This window comes from Alosa sapidissima, chromosome 19 (genome assembly GCF_018492685.1).
Source record: "Alosa sapidissima isolate fAloSap1 chromosome 19, fAloSap1.pri, whole genome shotgun sequence".
NCBI classification, from domain to species: domain Eukaryota; kingdom Metazoa; phylum Chordata; class Actinopteri; order Clupeiformes; family Clupeidae; genus Alosa; species Alosa sapidissima.
The window spans coordinates 18,259,078-18,282,317 of record NC_055975.1 but is presented as its reverse complement, the minus strand read 5'-3'; the positions used below and the strand labels follow the sequence as shown (position 1 = coordinate 18,282,317).

Genomic DNA, 23,240 nt, shown 5'->3' with positions numbered 1-23,240 from the left:
TACTCTGCTATGAATAAAACACTACACAATACTACCACCCATTCAAATGTATTATTAACACAAACACAGCAGTAGGCTAGTTCTCTACATAGGAAGCTACTTTAAATTGTGCCAATTACACATGACAAGAAAAGTGTAGCTTGTGTGGCTAAGCCACTTGATAAATAAAGAAGTTAAGCTATTGAAAAGTTACTTTATTCAGAAAATAGTGAAGCTACCAACACGCTTAGGCTACAAGTAGCAGCTAGCGATTGCCCAATAATATAGGCTACAGTCTGTGCCACTTGTGTAAAATTCGCCAGCCAAATCTAGTATGATTTATTTCTACAATAGCCTTTTTGTGTCAGTTGTAATCTAAGTCAGTGTTATGGAATATGACTTATTAAGTCTCAGTTCATAGCCAGGTGAACACCGAGTAAACAGCCTAGCTAGCTGGCTACGATTCTCATACAGTAATATCAAAGATCCTTGCTCCTTCTCAACTCTCTGGTAATATTCTATTCACAAAATACAACCATTAGTACGGTAATGTTAAATCTTACTTGAGAAAAGTAAATCCCCCGAGCCCTGTTTGCGATGGTTGGTCGATTTGAGCAGGAACATGCTGCATAGTACTGGCATCTTGTGTCTTCTGCTGCAACGCAACGAGGAGTATGACCGGCCCAAGATGGCGGCCGCATTTCTCGTTTCCAGCAGCCAATGCGGCGTCTATGTATATTATGTCTATGGTTCCTACGATCAACAGCACCGCTGCTGAAAACATTTCTAGGGGAAACACTGTGATGACTAAGTCAAGTTCCCATCATGAGATTAAGTCACATTGCCAGTGAAACTTCTAGTGTGTGTTCTAGAGTTTATTGTTTACATAAACCCTCATGTCAAGTGTTGATATAGGCTAATTTTCCCAGTCATGGTGACACCACTTCCCAGAGATGAGTCACGGTCACGTTTGTATTGACATCTCAGTCACATATCAGCGTGCAAGATCTTTGAGCATGAAGTGGTGACATAGGGGTATTCATCACTCTGTGTAAACTTGTGCGCACAAATGATGAAACAATGTCAATTTAATGTTTCTTAACATGAAATTGGGGAGTCAATCATCTACAGGACATAACATTATTAAAACATTCAGAGAATCCAGAAAAAATCTTTGCAAACAAGGGAAAGAGCTGAAAAACAAACTGGATGTCCGTGGTCTTTTGGAACTCCGATGGCACTGCTTCAATACTAGACCTGTTTCCAGACCTGTCATTGTATGGGCAGCTATAATTGTAACAGCTAAATTTGTATTGAGACATGATACAGAAAATACCACCCTCTTATCTGGGCCTGAGCTTATTTAAAATGGACTGAGGTAATGTGGGAAAAGGTCCTGTGGTTAGACCAATCAAAGTTTGCCATTCTTTTTGGAAATCATGGACTCATCTGGGCTGAAGAGGAGAGGGCCTATCCAAGTATCCAACCTATCCAACTTGTTTTAGTGCTCAGTTCAAAACCCAACATCTATGACAGTGTGGAAGAGCATTAGTGCCTACAGCATGGGCATCTTGCACATTTGGCAAAGCACAATCAATTCTAAATGATGAATACAGGTTTTGAGCAACATACTGCCATCCAGGCAATGTCTTTTCTAGGGACGACCTTGAATATTTCAGGAAAACAATGCCAACATGAATTCTGCACATATTTAAATAGTATTTCTCCATAGAGGAAGAGTCCATGTGCTAAGATGGCCTGTCTGCAGTCCAGATTTGTCAAATTAGGTGCATAATGGAATGAAAAACATGACTAAGAGTCACATTTTTTAAGACTTGAGACTTGCTTAATCAACATGTATAAAAGACTCGACTTGACTTTGACTTGCTATTCATGACTTGAGACTTGACTTAGACTTGAGACAAATGACTTGAAATGACTTGACTTTTAATTTTTTTTCATAGATATTAAGGAGTTAACTTTACGATTTTAGAAAAACTGCTTAGTTGCTGTTGCATGCGTCACGAGAGCGAACCTGTCATTGTAGGCCTACCAAGTGACGCGATGATGCGACAGACCAACAGCAAGTGCTAGATCAAATGAGACAGACTGAGGTAGGCTAACTTGCAGATCTGTTTCGACCTCACTCTGACCGTCACTACGGTCTAAAAAAGGAATGATCACCTTCGTTCTGCCTATCACCGAGACCATATGTCAACAAAGTCATGCCCATGACCTCCGGAAGCAGAACGACTCGAGCTTGTAAATAGCGGAGATTGCTCCCGGTTCAGTCTCTCACCTTGATCGCCTCATCTGAGACCTGTGATACGTGAGTACGTACTTTCACTGCTTTCTTGCTTTGACTGTGTTTGTTAGTCTGCATGTGGCAGTAACCTGTGTTTTTTTCAGGAAACTTCGTTTAACTTTGTTTAACTTGTTGACGCCTTTCCTGAGTTCACTCCATACCGCACGGCGGAGGGGCTAGTGTGAGCCTGCTGCCTGCGTTCGCGCACTGCTGCGGGCTGCCGTTTCAGTGTTATTTTCCTTTTGTGTGTGCCAGGTTTCCGGGTTGTTTGTTAACTACTGTGTACCTTATCTGGCTGTTCGTGGCTAGTTGGGCTTGGTGTGAGCCTGCTGGGTGCGTTTGCGCACCGGCGTGGGCCACCGTTATTATTTCTGTTTACTGCTCTGGCAGCCGGAACCTGTGTGGGCCTGATCAGCGCGTATGTGCATAGCTTAGGCGCTAATGTTACTGTGTGCTTCTTGTTAGCTTTGTTGTTGTGTGCTAGGCTACTTGCAAAAGGTAAGTTTAGCTGTTTGTGTCTGCTAGGTGCAGTCTTGCACGAGGTGCGGGCTGCTGTGTGTCTTTCTCCAGTTGTCCACTGGTACGTCGGCGCGTGCGTTCGCGCACTGGTGGCCGCCTTCTTTGTGTATCTGTTGTGTACCCCGTCGCTGCTGTCCGCAGCTAGCTGGGCCAGTGTGAGCCTGCTAAGCGTGTCCGCACGCTGCTTCAGGCCACCCGTGTACTGTATTACACCACTGCTGTATCTCTTTACGGGCTGCTGCTTGCAGACCCAGTGCGTTGTACGGCCAAGGTAAGTGCCTTATTGTATTGTATTGTGTTGTATTGCAACCCCAATGACGGCCATAGAGAGTGTCCCGCTTGCCTTGGGGCCGCCCACCTCCTGGAGGATGTCGACAGCCCCTGCAGCGCAGCCTGTGACCTTCCTAGGGAGGAACGGCTCCGCCGGGCTGACCAGGCATGTGGCCACGTGCGTGGACGGGACAGGCGGCGCTCACCCGACCGACCATCCCACTCTCATAGGCATGGCCGTAAGCATACGCACAAGCGTAAACGGCAACATGAGTCCCCTTCCAGGCATGATCAGGTGGAGGTCCCTGCTAAGCGCTCGGCTCCAGCTGCCGTGACCGAGGGTAATGGCACGGAGTCGCTTCAGATTCTCTCAGCTCTCCAGGCTCTGGCTAGGAGGATGGACAGGCTGGAGGGTCTCCAGGGCACGTCATCCCCTTCTCTGCCCCCTGGCCAGGAAGGTCTCTCCCCATCCAGGCCTGAGAGCCATGGTGCGGATGTTGATCTGGGTGATGTGGATGTGCTGTCGCTCCATGCCCCTCGTTCTATGATCGATGACGTAAGCGGGGACGGCCTTCTGGATGAGCTACATTCAGACATGGTGCAGCCAACTGATGAATCCACGGTGCCAGGGGAGGTCCCCGTCGGCTCCTTGATGTCACGGGTGTTGAGTGCCTCCAAGATCCTGGGTCTTAAGGCCCCTATGCCAGACATGGCTTCCCTTGGGGGCGTCTGGGAAGGCGTCTCGCACAGCAGCCCACCACCCTGTATACCCGTGGCAGTGGATTACACGAAGGTGCTGCAGACGGCATGGGGTAAGTCGCTACAGCGCCCCCAATTCAATCCAGGTTGCCGTCAGCTGGCAAAGGCTGCCTATCCGGCCGACTCAGGGCTAGGGGATATGCCACCGGTCGAGCAGTCCATCTGGACTTCCCTGGGGCCTGCCAATGCATCTCCCAATCCACGCTGCCTGCGTAAGGAGTGTGCCAAGACGGACCGTCTCATCAGTCACTGCTTTGACGCATCAGCACGGGCAGCCCGTATGGGCAACGCCCTGGCCATCACTCTGGCGGCTCTGCGAAAAACGATGAGCCCAGAGGACCATGATGCAAGGGTGGATGCCGCACTGTCAGCCCACTCCCAGCTGACGCGTGATGTGGGGAGTGCTATGGCCTCTGCAGTGCTGTGCCGTAGACAGGTGTGGCTTGCCAAAACCTCTCTCCCTGATGCCATCAGGACAGACCTGTTAGGTCTCCCCGTGGTGCCTGGGCATGTGTTCCATCCAGACTCCCAGGGGGTGCTGGACAGAGTGGAACAGGCTGGCGCTTCTAGAGAAACTGGTCAGCGTGTGTGCCACAGGCGGGCTCCGGTTCCCCACAGGGCAGCATCAGGTAAGTATGGGCGGTGGCAGCCCGCCCGAACACCACAGGTAAGTATCAACTATGCTGCCCCACGGGACCGGCGCTTTCGTGCACCAGACCAGAGCTCAGCCCCAACTCCCTGGCCCAGAGGACAGCGAAGACCTCGACGGGGCGCAGGCAGAGGTGCAGGCCGCGGTGGCGGTCCTGCCTAGGGATCCGGGGCTGCCCGTCGATTGCCCTTCCCAGCTGTCCAGGACCTCCTGGGAAGGGATTGTGCCAGACTCTTGGGTTGTGGCTACGGTGACTCACTGTTACCGCCTACAGTTTCGACGGCGGCCCCCTACGTTTTCAGGGGTCAAGATGACGTCTGTGAAAGACTCCCTTTTAAATTCCGTGCTTGTCAAGGAGGTCCAGGAGTTGCTTCTGAAAGGGGCCATCTCAGAAGTACTGCTGCACGCACGGCACACTGGGTTTTATTCCAAATATTTTATTGTGCCCAAAAAAGACGGAGGTTACCGGCCGGTCCTCGACCTCAGGCCCTTGAACCAGTACCTCAAGGTGCTGCCATTCAAAATGGTCCACGTTGGAATAGTGATTCGTTCCATCCAGGAAGGGGAGTTGTTTACGTCTCTGGATCTAAAAGACGCGTACTTCCACGTCCCTATCTGCCCAGCACACAGGTCCTTCCTCCGCTTTGCCTTCCAAGGCAGGGTGTTCCAGTTTCAGGTCCTCCCATTTGGCCTTTCACTGGCCCCCAGAATATTTACTCGCGTGGTGGCAGCCGCGCTAGCCCCCCTGCAGGTCCAGGGCCTAAAGATCCTACCGTACCTGGACGACTGGCTAATTTGTGCCCCATCTCAGGTGCAGGTGGTGCACGACACCAACACGGTTCTGACCCATATCCAGGCCCTGGGTTTCACGGTCAACTGGAAAAAGAGCAACTTGCAGCCCCGCCAGCAGGCGGATTTCCTTGGTGTCCTCCTCGACTCGGTCAGCATGACGGCGTCTCTCACTCCACGGAGGGCAGACAGCTTGACCGAGGCTCTGACAGGCTTTCGGCTGGGCAGACTGGTCACCGCCCACAAAGTCCAGAGGCTGTCGGGCTTAATGGCCGCGGCAGCTGCGGTACTGCCATTGGGCCTGCTGAAGGCACGCCCCCTGCAGTGTTGGTTCAATGCCTTTCAGCTCCACCCGAGAGACGACAGGCATGTGAAGTTGCGGGTGTCTCCTGCTTGCATCCGAGCCCTGCGTCCTTGGACGGACAGGAGGTTCTTACTCCAGGGTGTTCCACTGGGGGGCCTTCCTCACAAGAGGCAAGTCATCTCGACAGACGCTTCTCTGACAGGCTGGGGAGCTGTCTGGGAAGGGCTGTCAGCGAGGGGCGTGTGGCCTCCCTCCTGGACGTCAGAGCACATCAACGTCCTCGAGCTGAAGGCCATCCATCTCGTCCTGCAGAGGTTCCTGCCAGGGTTGCGAAGCCAACATGTTCTGGTGAGGTCAGACAGCACCTCGGCGGTGTATCATGTCAATCACCAAGGCGGCACGAGGTCCTGGCGGTGCCTCCAGGTGGCGGAGGAGTTGCTGTCATGGGCATGGCCGCGTCTGGCTTCAGTGAGGGCAGTACACGTTCCAAGTGTGGAGAACAGGGCGGCCGACATTCTCTCCAGGACCGGGCCACTCCCGGGGGAATGGAGATTGAACCCAGAGGCGGTCAGCCAGGTCTGGGATCAGTATGGGACTGCACAAGTGGACCTGTTTGCGTCGGCAGAAACGACTCACGTCCAGTTCGCACTTTGCGGGCACCAAACTGGGATTTGCCCACCGTTTTAATGTCTCTTACTGAAGGCCCGTATGAGCCCATTTTAGATGCAGATCTGCGATCTTTGTCTCTGAAAACTAGCTTTCTCCTGGCTCTTTGTTCGGCCAGGCGCGTCGGGGAGCTGTGCGCCCTCTCCGTCAGCGAAGACTGCCTGAGGTGGCAGGCAGGGGGCACTGGCGTGTCACTTTGGCCTAATCCAGCCTTCCTGCCTAAGGTTCTAAGTCAGCAGTCTATCAACCAGGTTCTGGAGCTGACCCAATTCCAGCCGTCTGCTGCCTCACAGTGGTGATGATGACTGATTTGATGTAGCTTAGGCTACCTAATATTTGAGGCATATTGAAACAATAATAGGCTATTTTATAATAGGTCTACTTGAAATACATTTTTTTATTCGTATACATCTTAGCCTACATCTGAACGGTTTATAGAATATGTGGCTTGAATGAATGCAATGTCTAGTTGTTTGTTACAAATAAAACTCCAGCAGTTCATAACTAGCCTATTGTAGCTTATTAACAAGCAATAACTTGCTTGTGACTTGCACATGTGTGACTTACTCCCACCTCTGCTAAGAATACCCCATACTCTTGAGCAACTGAATCCTATATCGGGGAGTAATGGGACAACATTTCATTCTCAAAACTGTAGCAAATGGTCTCCTCAGTTCATAAACATTTCCAGAATTTTGTTAAATGAAGAGGTGAAGCAGCACAGTGGTAAACATGCTCCCTTCCCAACTTTTTTGAAACATGTTGCTGACATCAAATTCAAAATTAACATATATTTTCCATGAAATAGTCAACATTTTCATTTTTAACATTTGATATGTAGTTTATGTCCTTTTTGCTGTTAAATATGGATGTACATGTATATTATCACATTCTGTTTTTATTTGCATTTTACACAATGTCCCAACTTTTTCTGTTTTGGGGTTGTACTATATATTATTCATTACATTTGTTGTCAGATATTGTCAGCATTATATTCATTCACTGAATCATTTCCATCTTGTTCAGACATAACCATATACTTTACACAGGGGTATGTACTTGTCACTTTGTATTAAAGTGTGATTGAATGCTTTTTGACAGCTTGGAGCAGATACAGGCTCAGGTACAGTTATGTTTTCAATAACTCAACTGAACAAAGGAAATAGTGGGCTCTGGAACATTTGACAAAGTGCTTGAGTAGGCTACCAGATGTGGCAATTCAAAAACAATGTGCTGGTAACTTATGATACACTGCATGTTGCCAATGTCAGTAAGATTAAACTCTCGAGTAAAAGACCTACAAAGTCTTTTGAAAGAAACTTTCAACCAATCATCCACAATCTTTTTAATTAATTTATCTTTCTATTTTAATGCAATTCTATATATATATATATCCACCTCTTAGATGTGCTAGATGACTTCACACTAACTGGATGTATCAGCCTTTTAAAATGCGCCCCATTACTCTGCTGACACCTAGTGGTACATTTGGGAGTGGGGGATATTTTGAGTTGTCGATGCTATACATGTATTAAATAGTCCATAGGAAAAAAATCTGGCTCTGGCAGTCCTAACCCTCTGTAATCCGACACTTGTTCAAAACTCCATAATCACAAGTTATACTTAAACTTAAAATTAGCTGGGTAATTATAATAATACATGTAACAACACACAATAATCCAGATACACCTATGAGAAAGGTGAATGTTTAGGTGTGCAGAAAAGGGGGAGTTATTAAAGTTAAAGGGAAACTTGGCAGGATTTCCCCCTCTGCTGGAGAAATTGTGCATTATGCTATTTCAAACTGGAAAAAGGTAACGATAAAGCACATGGATTTGTTTACAAGCTAGCGAACGGTTAGCATAAGTTTGGTTACGATGTTACAAGGTAAGAAACACGATTTAAAACGAGTTTCTTGTTTCTCACTTCTCTTTCCGGGACGGTAAGTCTCAATGTTGCAAGGTTGGTTTTCCGCCTGGGGACGCTAAGCGCAGCGGGGAAAGTCACCATTTTTACCGGAACAGGTCATTTAACCATCCAAATGATTTCTAAACGGGTTTATTACGTTGAAATAGTTGCCAAGTCCCCCTTTAATTGTTTTCTGTGTACCAATGAGGAAAAAAAGAAACATGGTTGCCATGACACCCTATACCCATTACATCCCTGGCAAATGTACTGCATGTCAGTGCATGAATCAGTCTCTGGTCACATGAAACAACCCATGGGTCATGGCAGAAACAAGTCTTCAGTTGCCAGGTTGACAAAACCAGAATCCTTTTAGATCAATCGGAGAAGCCTCTTTCTCTCTCACTCACTCTCTCTCTCACACACACACACACTTGACTCATGAAACAATGAGGCAGATTGTGAACATTCTCATAGCTACTCTCCTTGTAAAGAAAAAGTTTTCTGCCAAAGTTACAAAAAGTGACAGCTATGGGAAAAATGCAATGATATTTCTTTGTTTTTGCAAACAGGAGTCAGAGTTGATCCAGCTTTTAATCATCCTATCCCATTTTATCCTCATCCCTAGTTAGGGGGATGGTTGTTGAAATATAAAGCATCTACTTCAATGTAGAGACCATGTTGACATTTAGGATTGAAAAGTAAACAGATCCTCATCTTGAATGCACTGATTCCATGGATGGATATGCTCTCTTCAAGTAAAAGACTGGAAAATTCTCTATTGCAATCAGCCACATTTCATAGGCCTACCTTCTTAACTATTACCAAACATGGAGTCTTGAGTGCAGGTAAGAATCTGAATGGCGAACCGTCTGAACTGACTGGCTGTTTACTTGTGAATGACAAGCTAGTCCAAAAAAGGTCACTTTGCAAATTTGACTTGTATACATTTTATTATGATGAGCAATAACAATCATGCATCAACTTAGGCATTAAACACATTTAGAACAAGAGAACGCTCATTTAATTAGGTTGGACATTTGTCAGTGACATGATTTCAAAATTTGTTTGACCTTTAATATCAAACGGAACAGAACTGTATTCAAACAAGCAGCCTGTTCCTCTAAAGAGTTGGCTTTTTAAGTGAATTCAGAAACTGAACTATAATGAAAAGACAAAACTTAATGCAACAGAAAAAAATCTATCCATAGCGCAGTTTTCAACATGGAAAAGAAAATAACTTAGAACAGGTTATGATCATTTTACCTTTTTTGTTAACATTGCAACTTCAACAAGAATAATACATTTTGTGTAAAATTAATGTAGAGAGTATAGTGCATATTAAAAGTGACTCTTTATATATTAAAGAAACATTTGAATTTAATATTTAGATAATATATATATTGTGATAAGAGAACAAACTTGACAGCACTTCTCACTCAAAATCATCAAGATGTAACTCCATTCCCTCTTGTCACCTTCTAGTAGTCCAGATTATTTGGGTCAAACAATGGACAGAAGAGCCTTACGTATTTAAATCATTACAAAAGCATACTGAAAACATCTCATGACCTAGCAAGTATTTAAACGATATGCATAGCATAGAAAACGGCGCCCAACTTTCACTGGTTGATTGTAGCATGGTCAGGTAACAATGATGGGCAGCTCTCTGACAAGTCCACACTCCTTACGCTGCATCTACAGATACAAAAGAAAGTGGTCAAGTGGTCAGTGCAAAGCAGATAATACCCTCATGATATTATCATGATCAAACACAACAGACGTGGATCTCATACTGTACACCGACACTGTACATTTTCAACAAACACTTTGTGTAATTAAATCATTTTATATCATTATATCACTAAATCATTTACTACTTTTACTAGTAATTCATTGTAAGTTCATGTTACTAATTAATTGTCTCTTACTTCTTGTGTCCTCTGACTGTGCACCCTGGCCAGCAGTTTGCACGTCTGAAGTAACAGCTTCTTCACTGGACGGATTGGGCAACCCATTTCTGGGACTCTGACTCTTGCCTCTGGGCTTGCTAGCAACAGGTGGGGGGACCTTTTTTTGCCCATCGCCCTGATTAGACTGACTGGACACAGCGGTCAGCTCTGTTTGCAGGGTCTTTCTCAGGCTGGACTGGACCTCAGGAGATGTTGGTGTATCAATGACCACCTTCTTGGGGCTCTTGGAGAAAATGAAGCTGGCTGTGCTGGTGGGAGACTTGAGAGGACTGCCCCCTGCTGTGGCAGGAGGGGAATGCACACTGAGGCGCTTGGCAGGGCCATCGTTAGCCGACCTAGCAGCTGCCCTCTGGCGAATGGCCTCCTGGAGTCTCATGGAAGGGTTCATGGACATGGGGGAAGACTTGCTGGTTGGGGACGTTGAGAAAGGGGGTGTGTGTGTTTCAGTTTTTGGTGCCGTGCTGGCTGCCTGAGATGTTGAAATGGTAATTGTTGGTTGGGACTTGTTGGTAGAGGCAGTTGTCGTCGTCGTTGTTGCTGTTACTGTTGACTGTGACACTGAAGCAGTGGATACTGATTTTGATTCAGATTTTGAGACAGTTGGGTCAGGTCCAGGATTTGATTCTGTTGTTGCTGATAAAACTTCGGACTTTGGAACTGCTGGCTCTGGTTCTGATGTTGAAGTCACTGGAGGCGCTTTTGATTCTGCAGCATCTGATGCAGGTGCATCAGTTAAGACAGCTGGTTCAACGTCCGTCTTTGACATGGCGTCCTCTGCTTGAGCCACTGACAAACTGGATTCTGGATCAGGTTTTGTAGTATCAGGTTCCGATATTGGAGGTGGTACATCCGGTAGTGATTGAGATATTTCAGAAGTTTGTTCTGGCTCCGATTTTGGAACAACAGAATCCGTTTCAGGTGGTGAGAGTGTTTGTTCGGTTTGAGCCACTGGAGCTTCTGCCTCTGGATTAGAATTTGGAGCCACTAATTCTGGAGCCACATCTGAAGTCTCATGTTCTGGTTCTGGAGTTTTTGAAATCTCAGTTTGTTCTGGTTCAGAGATAACAACTGCTGAAACCAGCTCAGGCTTTGATTCAGATTGTTTTTCTTCAGATTTTAAAACGGAAGGTTCAGTTTTACTCTTTATAGCAGGTTGTGAGTCAGAAATGGATATAGATTGTTCTAACGGAGTATTTGATTGCTCTGGTTTAGAATCTGGAATCGGTGGCTCAGGTTGAGATGGTAGTTCACTGGTCTCTGCTTGGGGTGTCGAGGCAATGGGTTCTGGCAGTGATTTCAAATCAGTAGCTTCTGGTTGTGATACAGAAATTGTTGAATCCACTTGAGATGTTACAGAAGGTTGTTCTGATTGAGAGTTCAAAACTGTGGTTTCTGATTGAGCACTTTTGGGAGTTGCTTCGGTTTTAGACATTTGTTCAGTCGTATCTGGTAGGGACTTTGGTTCATCTGCAATGAGGGCTGCAACATCGGGTGGTGGTTCTGCCAAAAGCAGCGATCTTCTGATTGGTTTTGGTGGTGGAACTTGACTCACTGCAGGTTTTTGGTCTGTCTGTTCAACAGTCGACTCTGGCATTTTGGCATTTTGCTCTGGTTTGGGGGTGGATTTTATGGACCGGAGTCTGACCTTCTGCAAGATGGATGGGGTAACCACAGGAGAGGAGGAGTCATCAGAAGTTGCAGGAGGGTCCTTTTTCTGTGGAGGCGGAACTTTTCTCAGAGAAGCCTGTGTCTTAAAGTTTACTGGCAGCGGGGGAGCCTTGGGGACGTTGGGCTGGGCAGGAGCCTGAGAGGCAGGAGACCCAGCTTTCTTGGGTGTAGGTGCCACCACTGGTGGAGGAGGTGGGGGATGTTGAGGTGGGGGTGGAGGAGGCTGCTGTGGAGGAGGGGGGATCCCTGCTGGTATCCCCTGGTACGTTTTTGCAGACGCATTAGGCAACACGGGTGAGAAGAGAGGTGGGGGAGGCGGCAGGTCTACCTCATCCAGGGTGGTCAAAGAGCAGTCTAAGGGGATCTCCAGTGGAGGCGGAGGGGGAGGAAGCAGGGGAGAAAGGGGTGGACCTGTTGGGGCATTCACCTGCTTCGCCTGTGCCCTATTCATCAATGGACTTTGCTGGACTTTCTGTAGCTCCTGCATTAGATTTAGATTATGTGGTAATGGACTAGGCTTTTTGTTCATGGATGGAGAGTCCTGCTCTGCCATAACTGTGGTAGTGTGTTTCTGTTGTGTGACTGATAAACTAGAGGGGGTTTCAGCTGAGGGAACCTCACCTTCCCCATGCTGTGTCTGCAGTCTATTGGGGGGAGTGGCAAACTTGATGTTTGCTGGTCCAGGGCCACACAGAAGGACAAATGTGCGTTGATTGTGAGCCCATGTCTCAGGAGGGGGAGGTGGGGGTGCAGTCACTTTCGGTGGCTGTGGAATTTCAAACAGGGACTTCAGGGCCAGGACAGCAGGCTTGGTGTGGTTGGAGGACACAGCCGCCAGCTCACTCTTAGCTGCATAGGGAAGACTGGCCACTGTGGTGTGGGGCGTTCCATTATGGCTTGAATAGCCACTGGAGGGAGACAAATTTCTCTTGAGTCCGTTCTCAATTGTAAGTGGATGCAGAGGTGAGGAGTGAACTACATTTGCACCCTCTCTGGTCGCCTGCTGTTGAGTCTGAGGAGGGCTCGGCGCCCCAGAGCTGAAAGATTCCTCCTGCGCAGACTCGTCAGCAGAATATCCTGCACTTCCTCCAGAAGCTTTCTCTCTCCCACCTTTTGGCTTCACTCCAGAAATATCTACCTCAGCCAAGTCCCTGGACCGACGCTTCATCTTGTCTTTGTGCAGAGAGTAGGATCGACTAGGCGGTGGGGGCTTCTTGGCCCTCTTCATCACAGACAGACTCCGCATGAACTGACCAGTGGTCTGGTCTCTCGACTCCATCACCTTCACCTGGCCGTTGGGCCTCGGGTTCACCTTGACCTGCCTCGCCTCCACCACGCTGTCTTGCCCGCTGCTAGAGGCACGCGCCGTGCTGCTGCTGGAGATGGTGGAGGAGTTGGACACGAGCGTCTCCGAGGAGTCGGAGCGGCTCCAGCCGGAGCTCACGGAGCTGAGCGTGGGGCGTCGGGAAGAAGCGCGAGAGGAGGAGGCGCGTGAGGAGGAGCGAGAGGGAGCCGGGCTGGCAGACGCCAGGCTGCATTTGCTGACGGTCCGCACGCTGTTGCAACTCCTGTTGCGGTTGATCTCCACCACGTCCACCGAAGGAGGCAGCACTGCGTTGGGGATGATCTTGGACAGGTACGTGGCCTGGGGGGAGATGTACATCACAGGGCTGGGCGGGTGCTGAGGGACTCCCCCCGTCTCGGCTGTTGTCATCCAGGGCACCGCCACAGACTTGGGCCTCTCGGCTAAGTAGCTCTGGGGCAACACGCTCTGGATGAGTGCCAGGTCATCTTTAGGCCTTGCCTCTGGCTGGCAGGGTGCCTTCTGCTGCGCTGAGCTTGTCGACACAGTCCCATCAACAGCTGATGCTGCGCTTGGTATGACGGCCGCTATGCCTGTGATGTCGTTGCTGGGTACGGGCTCTTGTGATCTCTGGTACGCTGTCCATGCTGCTCGATCCAGCCCTGTGGAGTACAAATATATACAGACCACTGAGTAAGCATAACAAAGCATATCAAATTCTCTCACATCTATACTGTAAGTTGAAGTGTTCAGACCATTTGGAGATTAAATAGCATTAATGTAAATTTATTTGACATTAATATATTAATTAATGAATTAATGTAAATGTCACTGCACCATCAAAAGTGCAAGGAGAAGTTTTGATAATGACCATTGATTGATATTATTGGTGTTATGTGTGTGTGTGTGTGTGTGTGTGTGTGTGTGTGTGTGTGTTGGTGTGTGATGTATATAATATAATATAATATAATATAATATACTCTACCTAGTTCTTTCTGGACATGCCGTGGTATTCCCACCACTGTGCTCCTCCTATGTTTCCTCCGGCCTCTTGTCCTCTCCTTTTTCCCTTGGTTAAGGGGTGTGAATGTGGACCCTTTGAAAGCCCATCAATAACATCAATAACATTTCATCAGATAGCACAACTGTGTACCATTCTTCAACTTGAAGTTTTTAAATGACATGTAAATGATTTTCATACTGAACTTCTGAACACCTGTGAACTACTGTAGTTATAATACATAAAACTTTGACACGATTTCTGTGTGCAAAGATGTTAAAGGGCTTTTGAGCGAACCAAGTCTCTGCTGATGTAGCTGTTACCTTGGCGAGAGAGTGCTGACCGTGTGGATCGTGAGGAGATGGACTGTGTAGAAACTGTCGACATGCAGTCAGTCGCTGTGCTCTCTGATCCGATTGATCTCCTCCTTTCACTGCAGCTGCCCATCTCATTCTGAGAGGTTACACCACTCTGCCAAGGGCAACAAATCCCCACAATATAACATTAAAGATTCAAGAGAGATGTATGTGTCACATTCACAGTTATAGCAGTATAAAACTAGCAGTGAAATGTAAACCTGGTGAACACTGTTAAGATTATGATTATTAAGAATATACATTAAAATACACACGAAAGATAAAACTGACAGATATAAATGGGGCATGTTGAGTTCACAAACATATACTCCAAAGTATACTGTGATATGAAGTACAATGAAAAGAGTTGTGATGTTCATACTTACAATTACACTTTGATCATCTTGATAGTCAGTTTCTATGTTGTTATCTGTCACAAAAGGGAGACACACTTAGAATCAACACTAGAAATGCATGAAGCTACTGGCAAATCAGCTGGAAAGTTTACCTGAATTAACTGCCTTTTTTATTTTCTTACTATCTACCTATTGGTCTGATATCAATTTACCAAAATAAAAAATATTTACTTTTTCAATGAACTCATAGCTCAATGCCATATTCATTCAAAGCTCTATTATAGACATGCTGAAGGTTGACAAGACCAGGAATATAGGAAAAACACAATTAGTCTTTAACAGCTCAAACAGCCTCCAAGACGAATTTAAACTGCCCCTCACAAGTCAAGGCTCAGACCAGACACGTCTTGTCAGTTTCCATTCCAGTTTTCAACACATACTTCTTTGTTTAGAGGCTTATACGAATCACCCAGGATGGGCACGTCTACAACATGACTACAGGCGACTCAGCAGTTACCTTCCAGCTGTTTCAGCTTAAGCCCCTGTTGAGCCTCGGAGTGGACGTCCTCCACGTACTTGTGACGGCTGCCCTCCAGAAACACATTTTCCTGGAAGATTTGGGGGACCAAGACACGGACATCCTCTTCTTTAGAAGCTGTGTGAGAGAAAGGGGTATACTTTAATAGAGCATTATTGGTCTTTCATAACAGGGTAAAGACCGCTTATGGACCAGCTCATTGTCCAACAGACACATGTTTTAGTGCTGCAGAAAATCATAGGATTTAGCATAGAAGTTTGTGAGTAGCAGGGTACATAAACTATGTTTGACTGTATTTGAATGCAGTGGTGTAGTCTATGTGATACGCAGGACTACGCAGTATACCCACTTAAAAAGCATCACTATCTCACTATACCCACTTAAAATAGGCAAGGATACATATTAACATTTGGGGTTGATCAGTATATCCACTACAGCTAACTACTACATCAAAATATATCCACTACAGCTAACTAGACTAGGCCTACACCACTGTTTGAATGCTTAGGCTACTCAATTAATTGCGAAGGGTAGACATAATGGCTCTAACAAAAGGAAAATCTATTAGGTAAGCTGTTTAACTCTTTATTTCAAGTGTACAAATGGGCATCTCTCTACAGAAGTGAATACCAAACTACTGTGAGTATACGTCTACAATGTCCACAAATGAAATGTTTTTGTTTTTTTATCATTTGAACATTATCCCATTTGAACATATTATCCCATTTTTCCATGATTCTGTGCATGTACATAGTAACCAAAATTGTGTTATTGATATTTGGAGTGTTATACTGAAATCAGTTAGTCCACTATTCAATTACTTGTACAACCTTAACTGTGACGCTCACTGACTCCAGTTAAAATGTGCAACTGCAGAAAAAGTTTAATCTGTCATTAGTTGCAATTCACATATAGAATTCTATGACCCTAAGACCACTGCATAAGTGACACTATGCTGTTGGAGTCATGCGTTCACTTCTTATGTAATGGATTCACCCGATTGAGTAGGGTTAGTAAGTTAAATAAGTCTAGACCTCCTTGTGTGCAGTTAAAGCTACAAATCAGTGTCCTTAATCTGGTTTGGAACCACAGATACCAGCATAGAAGGTATTAACCTACAAATTACTAACAGGTATGAGATAACTTATTCAACATTTTGCTAAAAATATGGCATGAGTTCGAGCAAGCCAGGAATAGACCTATTTAACATTTCTACAGTATTAAGAATAACAAACTCTTAACCTCCTCTACAAACCGACAAAAGTATAAATTGGAATACCACAAAAACAAACTATGACAATTTGTAGTGCAAATAAAATTACCAAAGATACTTACTAGATACTGTCAATCAATCAATCAACCAATAGCATCAACACATCCATCAATCTAACTGTACAATAAATACAATTATAATTTGTCGATGTCTAACCTGTCCTTTTCAACCAAGGGTATTTGTGTAAACTCACATCTTCTAGAAGCAGGAGACAGGCTGAAGTCTTTGTTCCTTGCACTTTTCTTCCCAAAGATTGACCGCAAACATAACACATCTTTACGCAGAAGAACAACCATGTTTGAACTATAATGCCATCCCTGTCCAAACAAAACACTCTTCCGAACTGGACTTAAAGCACAAAATAGATCTTGACTCCAGAAGAAAGGGTGAAAGTGTCTTCATTCAGTACAATCCAGTGAAACACACCTTCACAAAGCCGTTTCACTGATAGAAGTGATTACAGATCTGGCAACAAATCATTAAAACCCTTAAACACATCTGTGGTCTTGAGAGATGAGATGACGTCTACTGCTGCAGATGTTTCTGTTTTTGTTGCTTTGGCGGCTGATGTTGTTTTTGTTGTTGACAATGCTATATCCATGCAGACAGGAGCAACCAACCAACCAGCCTTCACATTATGTGGCCATGGCCACTAATCCACTTCCGCCAGATTCCACTCATCTCTCCCTCACACACACACACACACACACACACACAGCGACTAATACCCTACTAACACAGTCACATAATTACCCCCCCCCCCCCCCCCCCCTAATACATAAACCCCCCTCCCTCCCTCCTTTATTTGCCCCTCACTGGCACACAAAGCCCATCTTGATAATGACGCACCCCACCACTCCCCCGGGAATCCCTCATGCCATCATCACCAACATTCTCTACAGCTTAATCCACAAAAAGCAGGCACACACACACACACACACTCTCTTCATCTCATTTTAATTTTTATTTGGTCTTCATCCTCTCCCCTCACATATTTAAAGGTGACCTCTGACTTGTAAATCACCCTCAGATTAGACACCATTGGTATGCTGCTGAGATTACTGCTGGGAGGCCACACACTTTAAATGTTGTTTTGCCTCTGGAATGGGTTATTGTCATATTTACAGATTGTGGTCTAAATGGTTGGGAATAACAACAAATATAGCGCAAGACTAACTGATCTCTCTTCACCATTCCAAACAGCACTTATATTGTATACAGTTTCTGATAGCCTGTCCTGCCACAAGGTGGCATATATGAGCTCATCTGAACCATCACTCGAGCGGTCAGCTGCGTTGCTCAACCATATTGCCCAACCACATTACTGTGAACAATCCTACATTGTGAGACTCAACGTGGGAAAATAAATCATAGGTATCGGTATGTTTACCAAAACCTTTTCCCTGTGTTTGGTCAAGCTGTAACAAATAGTTGTGTGTCGTTCCCTCATTCAGAATCAACTTCCTGCAGTCTCTGTGTTTGACATATCTACCCTTTCATGAACCTGAAATTTCCTCTCACCGCTTCCAGTGTTTTCGTTGCCATTCCTGCTACGGCTGAAACCATGAAAACCATGAAACTCATGTTGACGTGATTCTCTCATCATTTTAGGAAATCCGACAAAGACACTAAAAGAGCCCCAAGAAAACTGTACAACTAATTTACAGCAAAAGCCACCCCCCCCTCAGGTACAGTACAATGGATTGTTCTAGGTGAGGACAGATTTAGATTGGCACAAGGAACAATTACTAACTCTAACTCACGTTTAGTCTATGGTTTAGTTAAAACCAATAGCAAAAGACTTGACGCAGAAACATTCTCACACTAGACATTGCATACTTGACACTTGAATTTTGAGATCTTTTCCACACTGACTCCAGAACAGCTCTGCTACACTGAGAGCTTTTATGAATGCTGCTTCTTATCTTTGATGCAAGTATTTGCGTACCGTATGTGAATGGAGCGGTGATTTTTGCATGGGACATTCGCATACCATTTCATTGGCTTTGGAGTGGCATGTGGCTATGGCTTTGAAGAGTTGCATAACCCCGGATAAGGCTACGGTAGGGTGGACTTTTTGGCAAGATGATCGAGCATGGCTTCCAACGGAGTTCACAGACCAGATGCCCTTCAAAGACAAACATACCCATAATCCAATCATTTCAAAGCCGCCCAGGAGTATGCATAAGTATGCACCTGTTAGTGGATTACAAGGATAAAATAATGACCTGTATTGTTTGGCCCTATCACCATCCAAAACTCCAACGATCTAACTCCAAAACACAGTCAAGTCATCTCCTGCCTTGTCTTTGATCTCTTAACTAATTACTCTCAACTCTGTCTTCCCTCACTCACAAATATTCAGACCTTCTGAAAATGCAAAGGGCATTGCTCCATCTTGAAAGTCATCCATCAGTTGAGCTATTTGCACAGTCTCACCAGGTTCCATGTCTCATACTCCAAACATTTGCTTTAGGCAGGCGTGTCAATTTAATTCCATGCAATCATGCAAGCCAGTGTTTGGTAACGAAGCCTTGAAGCAACTCAAAGAGAGCACCCACATTTAGGATCAGCCTTTTTCCCTTACAGTGTCATTAAGTCAAATTCATTCAAATGAACTTACCACCATCACCATGGTTAAAAACACAAACTCATAATAATGTCCCCCCTCAAGTACTAGAATACTCATCTACGATCATCTGTACTACAACATTCACTATAATGACTATATTGCACATCATACAGTCCTGTGAAAAGTCCCAAAGCAGGGCAATACCAGTCCAGAACCAGAAGGAGGCATCATAAGTACATGCAGTCAGCCAGTAATTTTATTGCACTACTATTAGATCAGCAAGCTCCCAATCTCCCAAACACTCAGCATCAGTAGTGGACTAAAGAAGGTAAACATATACCAACAAATTTCATCACTCCGTCTGAGAAACCAAATAGTACTGTTTTGTTAGTACTGTTTTGTTTTGTTGTATGTATGGACCAAACTGAACAATGTTAAAAATCAGACAAATGGAAAAGATAATGACACCACTGATTCACAGAAAAGGATATGACGTCAGTGATATGGTACAATATGTACCACTAGACCCACTTTAACCTTCAGCCGACAAGATTACTCAGGTACCTTTCATGGCAAAAACAGACACACACACACATCTGGAAGTTTTTGTCCTGACTTGCCCTTGTTTTCCTTTGTTGGGCACACGACAGAGACACAACAAAAGCTAAGCACTAACACACACACACACACACACACACACACACAGACACACACACACCTTTGAGATGCATGCTACTGGTGCCATCCAAAGGATTTAAGGGCATTGCTGAAAATAGGTCAACCAACCAGACTAGCGGAGAGGGTTGCTCAAGAGATCAAATCAGACAGGTTCTCCTCTGGTGATTTCCTCAGTAGAATAACAATAGTACAACAACACACAAAAGATGTTGTCTAAATGTATTACATACAACGTTTCTGTTGTGGTGTAGACACACAACAACATCATCACAGACAGGGAAAGCTACAGCTACACCATGCGGGGAAAACAAGCCTCTAATTTTCATCCTCATGATTTGACGTTAGGGGTGACCGTAAAAAACATGTAGTGCAAGTCATTTACAGCAGCTAAAAATTCACTGTGACGAGCTTGAGCTCACACAAAGAATGTAGACTTAGGAAACTGCTAAATGATTCTCTGAGAAAGAGGCCGTTAGCTCATCTTGCTTGGCAGTTTGTTTCTCTTTGAGGGGGGGGGTTCTGAGTAGTCTCAGAAGGGGTTGTGTCAATCAGAGGGTTGAGAGAAACTTGATGTCTTGTAACCTTTTAGAGGAAAGTCTGCTAGGCAGCGAGGAGGAGAATGTGAACTATTCCAACTTGCTCGAACACGCTGGGCAGGAATACTAGCTTGTCTGATGGGAGACGTTCAGCCACACACACACACACACACACACACAAAGAGAAGATCAATGTAACGTTTAAAGATATAACCTTTTAAAGGTTTAATCGTCATAACCTGAGGATCCATACTGAGTCAAATAATAATAATAATAATAATAATAAATAATAATAATAAATAATAATAATAATAATAATAATAATAATAGGCTCACGTAAAGACCATCTGTAGAATTATTTTATCCATTTTATTATTGTTTTCAATGTCACCATTCTTCAGGAGTAAGGACTCATTAACACAAATACAAATACCAAATAACTATGGCAGCAGTGGCACATGCTCTCGGTTTCATTCCTTAACTTTCACTACAACACATGCACAGTCTTGTCAACACCAGCGTCTTGCAATTGAGCACCACGCCACGTTACATCTTACTTCCAGTGTCGGACCTTCAAAAGCCAGAGACTATCTCCAGATAAACAACAACACCCTCAACACACACACAGACAGAGTCATGAGGTCATCCATCTTTGACCAACAAAGCTGACCTGAGAGTGGACCCTGCTATCCCTGCGCTGTTTGCTTGTAAGCCCTTTAGACCTTGATGTTTGTGATGGCAAGGGTCAGTGGTGTGTGTGTGTGTGTGGGGGGGGGGGGGGCAGGGGCAGTGTTCACAGGATAGATTAGAATGGAGGCCGTCTGTCCGACCAGGCGACGTGAATCAGCAGACTGGACTGCCAGCTCAGCGGAAGTGGAGTGCAGTGGCTCAACATGTTCCTGAGTAAACTTCAGGGGGGGAGGGGGGGGGGGGGGGGGGGGTGGATAGGGCGATGCTTTAACGATGACTCACTTAGCTACCAAGCAAAATGCACAGATCAGCCAGAGAAAGAAGAAAAAACAAATGTAGAGACAAAGATAACCATAAGGGGGTGCTGCATTGTTTTGGGAGGAGGTTTCTTTTGCTTTTCAGCCTCCCTTTTTTCCAATGGATTACAGCCAGTGACATACACCCTAAAAGCCTATGGCTATCCTGTACATGTGCATCCATCTGAACTCTGAAGTGAGGCACAACTGTCTCAGTGATTCCACAATGAACCTCACGCCAAACACATCAACAGGCAGACACCGTCACTAGAGCCATGAAACTGCAAAGATGTGAGGTGATATCCACACCATTGGCGTGTTCTGGCAATGAGGCCAGAAGCCACAACAATCCAAGAGACAACTTACACCCTACAGAGAACGATCGATTCTAAGCATGCGTGATGTGCTATTGTATCATTCGTATGACTTTCCAGTAAACGAATATGCCATTTTTTCAGACATAATTATGGCTATAAATGCCCCTTGGGAATACCCATCCCAAGTTTACCACAATTAACAAAAAAAAATGAATTGGATGTAACTCAATATGAACATTACAGACTCAAAGATCATCTCACAGAAGGGCGGGCACCTCACTGGTGCTCTACTAAGGAGCAGCTGAAGGGACAACTATCTGTAATGAGATGTGTCACATAGAATATCAAACAGTCAATATAAAATATCCTTAAGATACCAAGCTACTATACAAATAACATTCTTCCCAGACTATGGTGGGGAAGAATGTGGAAGTATGAACATGTGTGATATTAGGCATACGTAGACATTCTATTACAGATAATACTCTTCAAGTCTGGTTCATCTTTTAATCATGTTTCTGGAGTATTAAGAAATATGTAGGTCTGCATCATAGTCTTGTTCATTATAGACTACAGAGTACAGCTTAAGATGACAGCTACATGTTGACAAAATCCTTGTTCCGGACAAGAAGAATCTGTAAATTCCATTTCAAGGAAATGATCTAACAGAATGTGATCTCATTTATAGTCATCTCCACACCTTAGCAGATATGGATTCAGCTTGCAATGGCTGTGGATGACACAGTGTATTTTTCCATAATTTCCATGGTAGTAATGACTGCCAAAGACACCGCGTCACTGAGAAATGAAGCCCCTAGGAAGTATTTCAAACTGCCTTGAGGAAATAACATTTCATGAAGGCATCCTTGTTTCAGCTCACACAAAAATAACTTTAGTTTTTGAGAGAGGAAGCTGGGAGCCTGTGGAGTCAATGTGGAAGCTTTTTCACAAAAGATTTCACACCATTACAAGACATTCCACAAGCCTGACACACACACACACACACACACAGGACAGGGGACCTGCATTGGGCCTTGTAGCAGTTCAGGGTCAGCTGGAAGATGGAAAACAGTCAAGTGTTTGTAACAAACTCCTGCCAAAGTGCTGAAGGTGGCTCCTATTTGGTTTTCTAGAAGCAGACTTCTACATTTCAGCAAATCAATTTTACAAACTACAGACAAATTATTTTAAACTGCATGACCTCAGGTGAATATGTCAGGTGCCTCAAGGTGTGGTAAGTGTGCTTGAAACACATGAGCAATGTTTAAGAGTGGCTTTTTTGAGATAGCAAATGTTGGAAACACATGCTCTCAGAAATTAACCATAATGCATGGGTATCATATATAGAAGTCAAATAACAATATTCGGTAACACTTTACTTGACAGTATCGACATAAGAGTGCCATGACAGTCATGACACATGAACCCTAATCCTAACCTCTAAACCTAACCCTAATCCTAACCCCAGGATATCGGACCCCTTAGCTCTGCATTTCGGTTCTTTAATTTTTGCTTCTAATATGCCATGAGTAGATACTT

General features: G+C 45.0%; 1 protein-coding gene across 2 annotated transcripts in view; it reads right to left on the bottom strand.

Moving 5' to 3' along the window:
• Window positions 1-9,079: 9,079 nt before the first annotated feature.
• Window positions 9,080-23,240, bottom strand: part of si:dkey-157l19.2 (uncharacterized protein KIAA1522) — a 28,163-nt gene continuing 14,002 nt past the window's right edge. For both annotated transcript variants that reach the window (XM_042072337.1, XM_042072338.1), the window contains exons 3-8: window positions 15,319-15,456; window positions 14,832-14,875; window positions 14,413-14,560; window positions 14,075-14,185; window positions 10,077-13,751; window positions 9,080-9,843 (exon numbers count right to left, since the gene is read on the bottom strand). In XM_042072337.1, the coding sequence (XP_041928271.1) occupies window positions 9,833-9,843; window positions 10,077-13,751; window positions 14,075-14,185; window positions 14,413-14,560; window positions 14,832-14,875; window positions 15,319-15,456 (4,127 nt within the window). In that variant the 3' untranslated portion in view covers window positions 9,080-9,832. The remainder of the gene's footprint in view (window positions 9,844-10,076; window positions 13,752-14,074; window positions 14,186-14,412; window positions 14,561-14,831; window positions 14,876-15,318; window positions 15,457-23,240) is intronic.